The 16,449-nt window shown below is 38.5% G+C and overlaps 1 protein-coding gene across 7 annotated transcripts in view; it reads left to right on the top strand.

Moving 5' to 3' along the window:
• VPS13B (vacuolar protein sorting 13 homolog B) overlaps window positions 1-16,449 on the top strand; it is a 482,877-nt gene that overhangs the window by 69,255 nt on the left and 397,173 nt on the right. For all 7 annotated transcript variants that reach the window (XM_075415801.1, XM_075415802.1, XM_075415804.1 and 4 more), the window contains exons 8-13: window positions 1,491-1,759; window positions 4,422-4,517; window positions 4,858-4,980; window positions 8,166-8,303; window positions 9,684-9,771; window positions 16,236-16,427. In XM_075415801.1, the coding sequence (XP_075271916.1) occupies window positions 1,491-1,759; window positions 4,422-4,517; window positions 4,858-4,980; window positions 8,166-8,303; window positions 9,684-9,771; window positions 16,236-16,427 (906 nt within the window). The remainder of the gene's footprint in view (window positions 1-1,490; window positions 1,760-4,421; window positions 4,518-4,857; window positions 4,981-8,165; window positions 8,304-9,683; window positions 9,772-16,235; window positions 16,428-16,449) is intronic.

Genomic DNA, 16,449 nt, shown 5'->3' with positions numbered 1-16,449 from the left:
GCCTTCTGTCTCATAGTGTGTAGATACCGCCATACTAGTCTAGCTGGTCTTCTGTCTTATTTTAATGGCTTCTAAAATATTAATAAATATTATAAACCAAACTATTATTTAGCATGTTTTACTGTTGTCTCTGTGTGTACACATACTGCAGCAAAGAGGTATGGTAAATGAAGGCTGAATTTTATGGCTGTGTAGACCAAATGTTATGCACGACCCAGGCCCTACACCTCCAGATTTTTTTTTGCTTTTGGCAGACCTTCCACAGTTACTTTGTGCTTGTTAGAAACAGTCTAGGCTAAACTACTGGAGTTGTGCTCCGTATAAATTCTGTTTCCTTCTCCATCTGACAGTTCTGCCTCTCAGCCATTTCCAAGACTTGATGTGCACCTCTTCTGTGTTTCCTGTGTTTGCAGCTTCGCATTTGAATTGAAATCTGATCTCTGACACCATTTTGTACAGAGAGCGGGAAGGAAGCTTGCATTGCCCTGGTGGGAGGAGGTGTCCTCCCCTCCAAGCACATGCAGAGAATTCTCATGAGCATTTCTTCTTATGCTTTCTCCCATTGCACAAGTGTATAAATAATTAGACTAAAAGACTAATTAGACTAAAGACTACAAGCTCTAAAACTTCTAAGAGTGGGTCCTCTGAGTTTTAAAAATAAGTAAATAGAAATGGAATATTTCCATTCTCAGTTAAATAATACATTCAGTGTTGTTCCCATGTGGGAACAGTTCTGCATCCTGTACTACCTATGGTAACTCTGAAGTGGTTAATACCCCTCGGGAGTCCCGTAAGAGCAGTGATGAAGCCAGACAGGCTAAGCTCATTGTGCTGTTTGTACATGCGTGTTGTTACCTATTTGGATTATGAATCTTAGACTTGTATTTTTGGGGAAATCCTTGTTTTGTTCTATGTGCTATCTCTAATATTTTTTCACAGAAGGCCAACATCTAGTTTTTTGACTCACAGGCAGCGTACCAGCTTTTTTGAGCGTAAATAAACCAGTATCTTTGAATACTTGAAAAAGTGACTTTTAAACAAAGGAGGTTTTCAACCATAAATTTTGGATCCATGTAGTGTTTACATTTTCCTTATTATGGCCTTTGCAATGAGGTCCTTTTTTGTCATTATATATCCTTATTTAGTAGGGTTTAATTTGGAACTTCAGACGGGCTTTAATGGAAGAAGTCTTGAAAGCATGTGGTATAGATGACAAATTGTGGTCTCGCTGCAAATGTATGATAATAAAACTATTGTAAAGATGTTTAAATTTTTTTTGAGGAAAACGTTAATGAATCAAACAAGTGTTTAGAAATTTATATTCAGAAATGTAAAACTTCAACTTAGTTTCTATCATTATAAACCAGATGTCAGTGGATGACACGTGGAATATTGTCTTAGATAAATATCACAGACAATAATTTTTAGTATAATAAACTAATTATCAAGCATAGTAGAACGGAAATTTGACTTCTTTTTTGTTTTAAAAGGCTCAGAAGATGAAACAAGCTCAGTAATGCAATATCCAACACAGTATATTAATCAAGATCCTTATTTGCATCAAGACGATGACCAGCAGCAGGGATGGGTTTCTTGGGCTTGGTCTTTTGTTCCTGCTATTGTGAGTTATGATGATGAAGAGAATGATTGTAGTGGAATTGATGATGGAACGCCGCTACATCAGCAGAAATCTCAGTCCCTCAAGGATCCTGTTATTTCAGTTGGCTTTTACTGTACAAAGGCAACAGTGACTTTTAAGGTGAGCGTTTCTCTATGTTGTATAGGATTTATCTGGCTTATTGAGAAAGTGTGTAAAGATTATCTGAGTGCTTGTCTACTGTTTGATTCGAGACAGGGAATATTGCATTAATGAATAACGAAATATATGAATGTGGAAAGTTCCTCTTGCATCATAAAGTATTGTTAATTGCGGTGTGAGGTGGTTTTGCTATTTGAGGTAGAATTTGAGTATGAATTTTTTAATTTTAAAGGGAAACTACTTTATTTACTTAGATTAATACTTTTTGATGGGAGAAAAAGCTTAAGATGCTTTCTATGAATGTTTGTTGCAGCATTCTATCTATCTAATGTTTATATAAATATACTTCTATATAAAAAAGCTTTAGCTTCATATAACTTGTGATTTGGAGGAGCGTTTTTTCCTTTTTCAAAAACTACCATGTGCAAATATGAATTTAAATTCATAATGTTGATATTCTTTTCCATGGCTTGGAATTGATTTAAAGAAACAAAGGATAAATTCCGCATCTACTCTGAGCTATAAGCTACAGATGTAGAGAAAGATTTGAGTAATTTCTGTAAAAAAATCTCAGAATAGTTGCTGGGCTTCTCTTTGTTCCATTTGTAAGCTTGCAGAAGGGAATATGGAGAGTCTGAAGAAGATATTGAGAAGTACTGACAGAAATTAAAAATTAAGGTTCTGAATTGGCAAAATACTTTTTACATATGCCAAACTATATGCGAGCAATTCTGTGTGCATAGCTACCATAGAAAGTAGCACTTTGTTTTACAATTAAACGTATATTAAATCAAGGCCAGAACTCTTCAGAACAAGAAATAATATTTCTATCAGCAGCAGAATAATTAAGGTGGATTTTTATGACTCCGAGCCTTTCAAGTGAACTGCAGTGCTTTCATAACCCTCATGTAATGTTTTGGTGCCTGATTATACACTCGGTACCATCAGCAACCCCCTGTCCCTTGTCTGTTTGGCTTGTCATCTGTACACAAGAGTGTTGTGAGCAGCTTCATGGCTACTCACTCAGCTATTTTTGTTTGGTGGCATAGCAGACCATTTAACTGCTCAGCAACTGTCAGAAAGCATGAGACAAGTGACTTTGGGAGCTGCAGGCATTCTGTGGGGAGGTTAATGTTTTAAGCCTTCAGGCGCATAGCAGATTTAGTTGCAAAATTTGAGGACATCAGCAGACATTCAGTCATGTTCTTTTGTGTAACTCCACTTCAGCCTTAATCTAAAAAAAAAACCAACCAAACAATCAATAACCAAAACATAACAGGCTAAAAATAAATAATGAAAAATTTTTTCTTCCTCGTTTAATTATATCCCTGGGATAGCACTTAAAAAACCCAAACAACCAGCCAAAACTCAAATTTCTCATTTATGGTGGGTCAGCATCTTCTTTTTGCGCTTTGTCATACAGTTTTAATTGTGTGACACAAATGTGAGAACTCATTAAAAATAACATGAACTTCTTCTCTGAATAAGATTTGCTGGATTGGGCTTTCCGAATTTTTCTTTGGGAAGCTTATGCATTTTACATTAGTAAGTGATAAAAACTACTTAAAATGTAACATCATACATTCCACAATTTTTAAATGTGAAGTGAAGTATGATATTAATATGGTGACAGTTAGGAGAAAAACAGAATTCATTGTTCTGCTTGCATGCAAAGAATGTATGGAATTAATTTGTGGTTCATAGTTTGGTTAAAAAATAAGGTCAAGTTTCTGCATTAGCATTCTGAACAGTTGATATCATTCCAGCTAAAAATCATGCCAAATTAAATGTAACGTTTTCTAATAATGGTGAAATGATTCTTGTAATGTCTGAGTTCTTCTAATCAATTAATTACTTTTCCTCTACAATAATTGCACACAGCTGAAGGGTGATCAGTGATTTTTGTTTTTTAATCCAATTTTCTTGCATATTTGGATTACAAAATTTTACTTTGAAACAACATCCATGTGTATCCACTCTTGAAAATAATGAGAGCTTGTGGATTTTTTAATATATAAATCAGAATTTGAATTATTTAAGCTGCTCAACATAAACTTAAGTATTTTTAATGCAAAACATAATACCTTCATTATTTTGTGCCTCTTTTCTCCTTTTTCTTAGCTGCAGGTTATATGTTTAACCTGAGTATATGCGTTTCACCACTTTCAATTTTTTTATTGAAATCATGCAAAAAATACAAATGCATGTTTCTCTCAGTTGCCGTGGCTAGAAACAAAAATGAGTATGGTTGTAATCAAAATGTTTCCTTAATATTGTTGTGCTATTTAATTATTTGCTGGGAATAGTAAATAATGTATTTATGAATTTTTACAGTAATTTATAAGCTGATTTAATACTATGTTAATAATGCAGTTGTGTATCTGTTTCATCTTTTCACATAGTTTCTCTTTAGATAATCAATCTAAAAATACTGTAGTGGATTTAAAACTTTCTATTATGACATACTTCAACCAGAAGTTGAATATGAGAAGTTCTAATATGGAGAATGCATTACAGTGGCTTAACTGCAGCTGTTTCCAGCTTGTTAATAAATTTTAGCCCATAATTTAATTTGTCTTCATCAGTTCTGTGTATTAATGATATTACTGCTGTTTAATACTAATACTGGCTTATATAAGGTGTTTATCCTATTGTTTCATAGCTCACTGAAATGCAAGCTGAAAGTAGTTATTACAGCCCTCAGAAAGTAAAATCCAGAGAAGTTATATGCTGGGAACAAGAAGGAACCACAGTTGAGGTAATTTTTCATTGACAGGTTTTTTGATGCGTAATAAATACTGTAGTAAATAGTTACTAATAAAATACTTTGAAATTATTTCATTATTGGTTATTCATATTCTGCTATATTGGATGTGTTTGTGGTAATTATGACATAGATAGAAATTATCTTAATCTCTGGTGCTATAGTGTCAGACTAGAAAGAATCCCTTCCTTCTAAGTGCACAGTTTGATTAACTTCCTGTTTATTCAAGCCCTAAATGTATAAACCTAAACATATTTTGGTTCACTTTTTTCCATCTTTTCTATTTCTCATGGAGTAGATTTCTTCAAAATATTACTTTTTTTTTCCTCACTAGGTGCTCATGAAGGGTGAACTTTTCTTTGATTGCCAAATAGGTTTTGTTGGCTGCCAAGCTACGTGCCTTAAAGGAATTATGGGAATTAAAGACTTTGAAGAGAACATGAGTAGGAGTGATGAAGTGAGTATATTGAAATATCAGTTGACTTGCTGAATAAGCAATTCTGGTATGCTTTAGAATCATCATAGAATAGTTTGGTTTGGGAGGGACCTTTAGAGGTCATCTAGTCCAAACCCCCTGCAGTGAGCAGGGACATCTTCAATTCGATCAGGTTGCTCACAGCTCCGTCCAACCTGACCTTGAATATTTCCAGGAAGAGGGCATCGACCACCTCTCTGGGCAACCTGTTCCAGTGTTTCACCACCCTCATTGTAAAAAATGTCTTCCTTATATCTAGTCTGAATCTACCGTCCCTTGGTTTAAAACAATTACCCTTTGTCCTATTGCAGCACGCCCTGCTAAAAAGTTTGTCACCATCTTCCTCATAAGCCCTCTTTAAGTACTAGAAGGTTGCAATGTGGTCTCCCCGGAGCCTTCTCTCCAGGCTGAACAGCCCCAACTCTCTCAGCCTTTCAACATAGGAGAGGTGCTCTAGCCCTCTGATCATTTTTGTGGCCTCCTCTGGACGTGCTCCAACAGCTCCATGTCCTTCCTGTTCTGAAGGCTCCAGAGCTGGATGACGGACTCCAGGTGGGCTCTCACCAGAGTGGAGCAGAGGGGCAGAATCCCCTCCCTCGACCTGCTGACCACGCTGCTTTGGATGCAGCCCAGGGTACAATTGGCTTTCTGGGCAATGAGCGCACATTGTTAGTTTTTGTCAAGCTTCTCATCAACCAGCAGCCCCAAGTCCTCCTCAGCAGGGCTGCTCTCAATCCCTTCATCTCCCAGCCTGTATTGGTATCAGGGGTTGCCCTGACCCAGGTGCAGGACCCTACACTTGGCCTTGTTGAACCTCGTGAAGTTCACATGGGTCGACTTCTCAAACATGTCCAGGTCCCTCTGGATGGCATCCTGTCCCTCAGGCATGTTGACTGCACCACTCAGCTTGGTGTCATCTGCAAACTTGCTGAGGGTGCACTCGATCCCGCTGTCTGTATCACTGATGAGGATATTAAACAGTACTGGTCCCAATATGGACCCCTGAGGGACACCACTTGCCACCAGTCTTCATTTGGACATTGAGCTGTTGACCGCTACCCTCTGCATGCGGCCGTCCAACCAATTCCTCATCCACCACTCTCCAAATTAGAGAGAAGGATGTTGTGGGCGACCATGTCAAAGCCCTTACAGAAGTCCAGACTGGCAACATCCATAGCTCTTCCATGGTCCCCTGGATGTAGGCACTCCATCATAGACGGCCAATTTATTTGTTAAAATATGTGATTGCAAGAATTTACAAAGGCTGCTGTTACCATCTGTGATTTAAGTTTTTTGAAAGTGTCCGTGGAATATAGAACTCAATGTCTATTCCATATGCTTGGAAAGACAAATATCTAACAGTGAGAAGTTGCAAAACAATTTTTTTTTTGACAACCCCACTACCCTCTATCATTATGATGTATGTCTGCATACTTCGATCTTGCATAACAAATGAAAACACGGTTGAAAACCTTGGAAAGTACTTCAATCAACAGAAGATTGCAAGGGAAGAAATGGGAACACTCTAAAGATAATAGAAGCGTGTCTCAGATATTAAATGAGTGTTTTGACTCATTTTTCGATAAGATTGAGAGCAGTATCAAGTGAAAGGAGTAAAATAGTATTAATTTCTATATTTTGAATGGAAGCAAAGTTTGCATTCTTAATAAGACAAAATCAGATATCTGTATGAACTACTTTTAAAAGATTTAATGGAGTGGTTCATGAAATTCTAATTTAAATGAGCATTTTTGGAGGAAATATAGACAGAATAGTGCCCTAGAGTACTGGAGAACAGCAATTATTATCTGTGTTTAAATAAAAACAAATGATGGAGCCAATCACAAACCTGTTAACTTCATTGTAGTGCTCTGTGAAGTCTTAGAAGGTATTTTCAGGAGAAAAATTAAAAACGTGGAAGAAAATATATTAATGTCAAGTATCTCCTTATTTGGAAAATCATCATATACTGTACTATGATAGGTATGATGGGATAGGTTCTTGTACTTCCCCTGTTAACAGCAGCATGGCTTGACATCCCTCTCAAGCATTGGTGTACAAATGCATGCAGCACAGAAGACAAACAAGAAGAACTAGATATCCTTACACAGTTGTAGAGTATGACATTACTGGGATTATAGAGATGTGGTGGGAGGCACTTCATGACTGGTGTGCTGCTGTGGATAGACATAGACTTTTCTAGAAAGACAGGCTGGGGAGGCAAGCATAAGCCAACTGTAAAAGATCCTCTGCTGGCCTTGCTAGATACAAAGGAGATGTGGCTGGGGATGTGTGAGGGTGGATGGCAGCCTTGTCTGTAGACACTATGAGATTGTGAGGTATAAAATAATGAGAAGTGATTTTGAGGTTTGGGTGGGTGAGTGAATGGGTTTCCTGTAGGTTAGTAGATAAGGGAAATTTGGGATTTTGCTCTTTTTCATTTTTCTGCGACCATCTAGAGTGTGATTTTAAGAAAATCTGCTTTTGTGAGAATGGTAGTGATGTTGATGCTGCCTCACCTGTTCTCTTTCTGTACTGTTACAGCTGGAACTGTGCCTTTCATAAATGTTCCAGCTTTGTATGTAACTGAGAATAGATGGTTGGAAAAAATCATATCTCGTATAAATAACATTTTTTGAAGAAAAACTCTTGATGGAAAAGTTGTGTTGATTTCAGAAGGATAGACGATTAGGAATATGGAGGAGGCATGTAAAAGTGTAGATAAATAAAGAAGAGTGGTAAGGTAGCAAGCAGGTCGTATGCTGAAATAAATGATTATCGTGAAGAGGACAGAGAAAGCATCTGGAAGGCATTGGTCAGCCGGAGAAATGGATGATGTAGTGACAAGAAGATGGGGCAGAATTCAGAGTAACAATGATGTGAGTTTATTTTCTGTTAAAGTGACACAAGGATGTTGTGTGTCATGGGTTGTGTAATATTCACTAGCTCAGGCCGTTTTTATTAATTTGAAAATTGGGAGGGAGTGGACAGGGACTTCAGCATTATTTGAATAAAGTTATTTTAATTGTCTTTGTTTATAATGAAATATGTGCTTGAGGGATGCTACCATATCATTAGTGTGTTATGACAGAATTGAAACTGCTCTGTTAACTTGACTGTATGTTTTTTTCCTCCCTTGCCTTATTATTTTCTACTACCTCATGAAGGAGGCCTACTTCTTTAATTGCGGAGAAAATTTGAGTGCAAAAGGGATGACGTACCTTACGAATTCACTATTTGATTACAGAAGTCCAGAAAATAATAGTATTCGTGCAGAATTTATATTGGATGCAGCTCATCATAAGGTCAGAGAATTACATTTTTCTTAGGGAAAAAATTTTTAGTGCTCTCTAATGGATTTCTAATGATTATTTAGATTGGTGTACTATTAGAGGACTTAGTTTAATTGCTTTGTCATGTTTAACTGAATCTTACTTTGCAGATGGCCAAAAAAAAAAGTAAACCTGTTCTTGTTTAAAAAAAAAAAGTAAAAAAATATGTTCAAAAAATAAACCTCAATCTCCCCTCCTGCCCCAAATGCTGAGTTAATGCTGTAGTTTCCAAAAGCACTAACTACAGAACACCGACAGAGAAAATCAGAGATAGGAAAGAATGCTAGCAAAACGTCCAGCTTTCCCAGCACATACTTCTTTAAACCCAGCCAGTAAGGCGTTCATGGTCTTCAAACTAAGAAGTGCTCTCTTGAAAGCCAGATCTTGGGCAATGTTAATTTTATTGTCTGGGCACTGTTTTTTTGTACTTAGAGGAAGTCTTTGCTAATTCTGCCTTTGGCAGAGACAAATTTTTCAGTCACTGATAGTCACTGTTGTTGTAAATTGTGCAGTAAGATTTGATTCCCTGATTGTCTGCAATTATTAAAGACTGGATCCGATGACCAAAGTGGTCCCTTCCAGGTGCGTTCGTTGGTAGAGTTCTATGCTCTGTGTTATTGTGCGGGTAAGTCATTTACAATTTTGAGTATATCTGATTTCTCTTAAATTTAAATTTTACTATTTTTGCCTTTTTAGTACGGCTCATGAAGAAGTGTAACCCTGAAGAATCCTGTTAAAAAAGTGAAATTAATTAGTGAAATCTCATCTACTTACACACATTCAAACATTTCCCATAGTGTGTTTTAGTTTAAAGCGTAACTATTTGCTTGGCCTGTCTTCATTGCTTATATGATTTGCCTGTTTTTGGCAAGAGGGGAAGCAAACTTGCTGTGTAATAATGGATTATATTATTTATAAATCCCAGTGATGGCATAAAGTCTTAACAAGTTTTCTGCTATTTAAAACCACAGTACTCCTTAAATAAAACAGGCAGAATGAATGAGCTTCTTTTCAGTGTATTTAATTAGGCAGATCTGTTGGATGCAAGAGGTCAAGTGAAGAATATTTACTCCATTAAAGGTACTAATTAACTAGATGTTATTGATGAATTGGTCAGCATGTCCACTGGAATTATGGATGTGCCCTGGTGTGGCCTCAAATAGAAGCTACATTACCTATCAGAAAGGTGAATTCTTTGGGATAACCTCTGTCCTTTGTTTTGATAAGCCTTTCTGTGTGTTGATGCACAAATCCAAACATGAATATATCTGTCTCATACCAATCTATCAGTTGGTAATCTCAGGATTCTTTCCTTATACAACATTTTCTTTGTTTGCTTTGCTTTGTTGGTAGGAGACATACACAGAGATAGCTGGAATGCAGAGGTTTGGGGCTTTCTACATGGATTACTTGTACACAATGGAAAGCACTGGTGGCAAAGGTACCTTTTTTCTTTGTTTACTCTGTTAAATAATAGAAACAAAGACAACTGATCCTTGACCAACTGTCCTCTAACTTACCTTAGATTTGCCATCAGGTTCACTGTTAAAACAGTTTCGTCTTCAAAGGTATGTTTGAGATTGACTGTTTTGGTTAGCTGTTGGTTGTTGGTGTTCTTCCTTTTTGTTTCTTCCTGTGTAAGTTATCACAATGGTATTTTTCATAGTCAGTTGCTAAACTGAAAAGAATTCTTTTGTAGCAGTGTTTAAGTTCATAAAGTATGATGTTTAAAGTTGTTGTGATTATTGACTGGGAGGGAGGTAATCTTTTGAGAAACCCTGGTTGAAGAATGAAGTTGATCTACTTGATGCAGAAGATAAAATGGACTGTCATTTTCTCCTATGAAGAAAATGCAAGAATGAGAAATAGTATGGAGAATTAATCTTTAAATATACATATCAGAACAATTTTGTGAGCAAATATTAGCCTAAACCATGTACACATAGATATTGGCTAATCCTAAGTAGTTTTTCCTATCAATGATGATTCCTATCAATTCTTTTCTGAATCTGAGACAATAGAGTGGATTCAGTGCAGTAAGTATATCTACTGCTGTGAGTGTCACAAAAGCCAGGACAAAGAAGTTAATGTATCAGCAAGTTATATGTATGTATTTTTATACAGATGTGCTTATCGCGAATTGTGGTGTGATTTCCCTCCACTCCTGTGAAGATTGTCATCTACAGCTGCTGTTCTGCAGTTTTATTGCCTAAATAATGGTTTCTCCCTACCTTCATGAACACTCTTTCTGTGGACAAATGTTGGGAACTTTTTGCTATTTTGTGATTGAGTGTTTATCTGTCCTTGCTACTAGTCCAACTCATCTGGTGATTTTTTCGTGTTTTTGTCTCTATGTGAGAGAAGTCTCAGCTCCTAATGTGTTTGTTTTCTGGACTTGTTGGACATTAAGGATAAAAGGAGTAGGGAAGAAAAGCTTCCAGTTTGGTTAGTAGATGGATCATGCAGAGCTTATAAAAAGAAATAAATGATAGTAGAGGGATACACTAGGAATTTTACCAGTGCTTTCCTGGCCCTGAGTCTTTCCTCTCTGTACCATGAGTGTGATGTGAAGCTGAGAAAATATGCATTAAGTCGGGCTTCTGCTACAGTCTACTTCTGGTTTTAGTAATGAAATAACTCTTTAATTGCACACAGAACTTTTATGTAGAGAAGTTGAAGGCCTAGGATAAGCATTATCTCCTTTATGAATTTTGATGTAGAAATCCGAATATGCAGAGATTATTTGATTATGAGGAAAAATTGATTTTGTGGAGTATTTTGTCTTGTTTCTCTGCATGTGTGAGGAATTTAATGATGTATCTTTTTCTGACTGTATCTAACCCTTTTCAGAAATTGCTGAACTCAGAAACACTTTTTTTTCCTCAAGGCCAGGCTGCTGGTACTTTCTGACTAACTCTTCCCCTCTTCAGCTTCTCTTCTGTTTCTTTCAGTTTGCTTTCTCAGGGCCATGGCTTTTATTTCCTGCCTCAATCACCAGGAAAACACCGCACAAAAGGTAGCTTGGCTTCTTATCAAGCCTTGCTGTGTGCTTTTATTTCAGTATTACTCCTCTAATTTCAGCTACCTGACTACATAAAAGAATGGAGGAATTGATTTTTAAATTAATGTTTTAAATGGTTGTTATAGCTCTAGAATCAAGAAATTAAAACCTTAAATTTTCAAGTAGTTTTGTTCCTCAGAAAAGCAAATGTGACATTTTCTGCTAGTTATTTTCAAACTATTTTTTTCATATTGAAAGTCAAGTATGTAATTATAAAATAGAACATGAAGAAATAGGTGTAAATTACTTCATTTGAAATGAAGGTATAAATACCTCAAGATTTTGAAAGCAGTATAAAGCTTGCTACATTTTTAGTATGTGGTTTTTATATGAAAGTATTTATGTAAAAGTTGACATTTTACTATTTCTTGTTTTGACATTAACTATGGTTTTAATTACAATCACTTCACACCACCTTCCCCTAAAAATCTAACCTATTTAAGTTATAGGAGGCAGTTACTGTGATTGTAAGATTTTTGCCTGTCAAGACAATTTTAGTTTGACACCTTCTTTGCCCCTTTAACCTTTGCCGACGCATACGATTACTGATTAAACCACAAGTGCCTCATGAATAACATGAACCTCAGGAGTTTCATCTGTCACTTAGGGAAGTGCATGAATCACTTCTAGTATTTTGAATGAAAACAAGATAGATGGTCATGCACAGTAGTCATATTTTGAAATTCTGCTTGTCCTTCCCTTCCAACTTTATTTTTCTGTATTTTTTTGTTTGTTTGTTTTGTATTTCAATACAAAATAGTAATTTCCCTGAAACACTGTGTAGCCTATCAGTTCCCTGATCACTGATTTGCATGATCTGCTGACCTAATGGGGTGCGCTTTTGAAGTTAGGTTTGTTTATAATGTGTACCTATTTTTGTGGCAAGTTTATTACACAGCACTCTCATTTTAAGATTTTTGTGTGCGTGTGTCAGTTGGAATTGGACACATGGTTTACGGAGAGCTGAACACTCGGTGATCAGAAATTGTTTACCTTTATGCATCTGCAAAGTTTCAAAAGTAACCTCTGTCACTCCAATCTTCAAAAAAGGCAAGAAGGAGGACCCAGGAAACTACAGGCCGGTCAGCCTCACCTCCATCCCAGGAAAGGTGATGGAGCAGCTTATCCTGGAGGCCATCATGAAGCAAGTGGAAGAAAAGAAGGTTATCAGGAGTAGTCAGCATGGATTCACCAAGGGGAAATCATGCCTGACCAATCTGATAGCTTTCTACGATGACATGACTGGCTGGGTAGATGAAGGGAGAGCCGTGGATGTTGTCTACCTTGACTTCAGCAAGGCTTTTGACACAGTCTCCCATAATATCCTACTAGGGAAGCTCAGGAAGTGTGGGCTGGATGAGTGGTCGTTGAAGTGGATTGAGAACTGGCTGAATGGCAGAACTCAGAGGGTTGTCATCAGCGGCGCTGAGTCTAGTTGGAGGCTGGTAACTAGTGGTGTCCCCCAGGGGTCAGTACTGGGCCCAGTCTTGTTTAACTTCTTCATCAACGACCTGGATGAAGAGTTAGAATGTGCTGGTGACACCAAACTGGGAGGTGTGGTGGATACACCGGAAGGCTGTGCTGCCATTCAGCGTGACCTGGATAGACTGGAAAGTTGGGCAGAGAGGAACCTGGTGAGGTTCAACAAAGGCAAGTGCAGAGTCCTGCACCTGGGGAGGAACAACCCCATGCATCAGTACAGGCTTGGGGTGGACCTGCTGGAGAGCAGCTCTGTGGAGAGGGGCCTGGGTGTCCTGGTGGACGACAGGTTAACCATGAGCCAGCAGTGTGCCCTGTCTGCCAAGAAAGCCAATGGGATCCTGGGGTGCATCAAGAAGAGTGTGACCAGCAGGACGAGGGAGGTTCTCCTTCCCCTCTACACTGCCCTGGTGAGGCCTCATCTGGAGTACTGTGTCCAGTTCTGGGCTCCCCAGTTCAAGAAAGATGAGGAGCTACTGGAGAGAGTCCAGCGGAGGGCTACAAGGATGGTGAGGGGACTCAACATCTCCCCTACGAGGAGAGGCTGTGGGAGCTGGGCTTGTTCAGCCTGAAGAAGAGAAGGCTGCGAGGGGACCTAATAAATGCTTATAAATATCTGAAGGGTGGGTGTCAGGAGGATGGGGCCAAGCTCTTTTCAGTGGTGCCCAGCGACAGGACAAGGGGCAGTGGGCACAAACTGAAGCACAGGAAGTTCCATCTGAACATGAGGAAGAACTTCTTCCCTATGAGGGTGACGGAGCACTGGAACAGGCTGCCCAGGGAGGTTGTGGAGTCTCCTTCTCTGGAGATATTCAAGACCCCCCTGGACAAGTTCCTCTGCAGCCTGCTATAGGTGACCCTGCTTCGGCAGGGGGGTTGGACTCGATGACCCACAGAGGTCCCTTCCAACCCCTACCATTCTGTGATTCTGTGATCACCTACTTCTGTAGAACCAATAGGGTTTTCTATCACATTCTCTTTGCACTTAGTTAGAATTAAATGGAGCTATTCCAGAAACTGGTTTGGATAAATGCTGTCACTTTGCTATATTATTCATATACATAAAATATGTACAAATCAGTTTGTTTTCTTTCTTTTCAAAAAAGTAGGCTGTTACTGCTTCTGAAGGCTTTTGGCCTTGATTTATTTTCATGTGAAGTTATGTTTTTTTACACTTCTTAATAGTGTTCATCTGAACTGGGTACTGTGTCGAACTGGAACAACAACAATGCGTGTTACTAAATAAAGCATACCCTGACTGCAGGCTGTATACTGGCTTTTTTTAAAAAAAAGTCTTTTTCAGGATTTGTTAGAAAGGTTGTAACTTCAGTTCCATCTGAAGATTTGAACAGGTTTGTGTAAGGTAGTATCCTTTTGTCCTTTTTTTTTCCTTTTTGTTCTTTTTTTTTTTTTTTTTTCGTTTTTCTTCTTAGAAGTGGTAAACAAAACACCAAGTGAAGCAGAGGCTATAAATGCTTTCACCATCAAGTTCTGTTGGGCTTGTGGGGACAAAGTTAATTCTTCTGCTGAGTATTTAGGCCTGTAAATGCCTGTGGAGCATTAGGCCGGCTCTGTGTCAATTTCGGTATAGTCTTGGTTTATTTGGAGTCTTTTTTCCTCACCAGTGCTTAGAAGCAAGAACACTTTACAGATTACGATTTAAACAGAATGGGAAAAAACCCTGTCCTTCCTTCCTTTTCCCTGAAGCTCACTTTCCCTATTGAAAAGACTGTTTTGAATGAGTAAAGGAGGGAGGGAAAAGGGGGTGTTCCCCTGGGAGGTGAAAGATGACTAGGTTCCTCTTAGGCAACCAGAAGTAAACCATGCTTTCTTCCAGCTGGCTTGAGAGCAAGATTTGCCTTGAACTGTGAAGCACACCATGCCAGGCTGCTTAACTGCAACGCCTCAGCTACTGGGAAGCTGGCAGATCCTGTGTCTTGGTGGCACAGCGGGTTGGTCAGCTGTCTGCAGCAGCTGTCCAGCCTGGCGAGCTGAGCTTGTCTTGCCATCCATGTTAGTGTGGACAGGGGTAGTCAGTGAGGAAGATGGTATAACATAAGTTCGGAATTGTCAGATTTTCCTATGGTTTTGCGTCATAGCTCTCTACAGGTGTGTTTAGCTTGTTACTGTAACAGAAAGGCAGGAGGTTATTAGATTTATGCAAGGAAATAGGTTGATTCGCATCTGGACAGAAGGGTGAAAAGAGAGAGGGATGGCGTCTATCTTGCATTGAGTTATGTGTACAAGATCTGCACTGGGTAAGAGCTTGGAAATCACTTGAAAAACATTGCTGTTGAGAAGGATCATCATGGAAGAACTCAGTCCGCCGCTTACACAGACTTCGGCTTCTGCAGCATGACTTGATCATTAGTACAAGGAGAATGTATCGAATGGATAGCTCTGCCATTGCATGTGTGTGAAGTTGTGGAAACCAAGGTGAAACTGATGGCAATGGCTGTGCATTTCCCGGCTTTCCTATTTGTCACAGCTTTGACCAGGTGCATTATGGATTACTGTACTCTCTAAGGAGTATGTGCTATCCAGATTCACTGAATGGCTTAAACTGTCATCCCACAGTTTTCGCTCAAGAAGTTTTTCATTTTTATTGGTTGTGGTCTCAGAATCCATTTAATTTGGATGCTTATTTTATGAAGTCTGTTCGTTTGTGTAATGGTTAGCAAGACGTTTAATGTTTAGTGCTTGTGTCAAAACTTCCTTTCATCTCTGTGGAGGTCCTTCTATAAATGGTCTGAGACTAATTGTTAAAGAAGTTTTCATTCTTGCTACCCGTGCTTTACCTCATCAGGGAATGGAAGGAAGGGTTTATCTTCAGTTGTCAGACTGGTTTGTGACAATACAAGTGAGTGTGATTCTCATTGCTGTTCTAGCCCGTGTACCATTAGCTGGCATTTCAAGGACCCATGTCTGTAGTTTCTTTGCAGAACACCATTTCCTTGATTGTTTGGGATGGATATCTTTGTGATAAACTGTAGAAAGTTTTGAACAGCATGTCTGTTATTGGCACCTGGGATTCAGTTGCCACAGAAGTTTGGAGGTAGTTTGGACACCTGCAAAGAGTCTCACACTTGAGAGATGCAAAATTAATGGAGGGGTTCCTAAGTTGTGCTGTGCTTGGAGGCAAGGCAGAATCTTGCCCTGTTTGCTCTGCATTAAACAGGAATAATGTTTGTTTAAATATGTTAAACTAGTCAATGGTATATTTATGTGTTTAATTTGCATTGTTATATTTTCTGTATGTTTATAAGTCTGTGATCACAGGATGTGAAACAGAAGTAGCTGATAAAAAATTTTATGATGTACAATTGTTTGGTTTAATTTGTTGTTATTTGTGAAACTTCTTGTAGTTTCTGGGAACCAGCAAGACTTTTCTTCCGTAAAGAGTGAAGATATTGGAAATGTTCAGGAGATGTCTACAAAAAGCCTCATTGTGGGCCCACTCAATCTTCGGTTGGATAGCAGTGCAGTACACCGGATAATGAAAATGATAGTTTGTGCTCTGGAACATGAGTATGAGCCATACGGCAGAACTAAGCCAGGTTTGCTCCTATTGCATATACA

The sequence above is a fragment of the Opisthocomus hoazin genome, chromosome 3 (assembly GCF_030867145.1).
Source record: "Opisthocomus hoazin isolate bOpiHoa1 chromosome 3, bOpiHoa1.hap1, whole genome shotgun sequence".
Taxonomy (NCBI): Eukaryota; Metazoa; Chordata; class Aves; order Opisthocomiformes; family Opisthocomidae; genus Opisthocomus; species Opisthocomus hoazin.
Note: the sequence above shows the minus strand (reverse complement) of the source record. Positions and strands in the feature narration are given on the sequence as shown.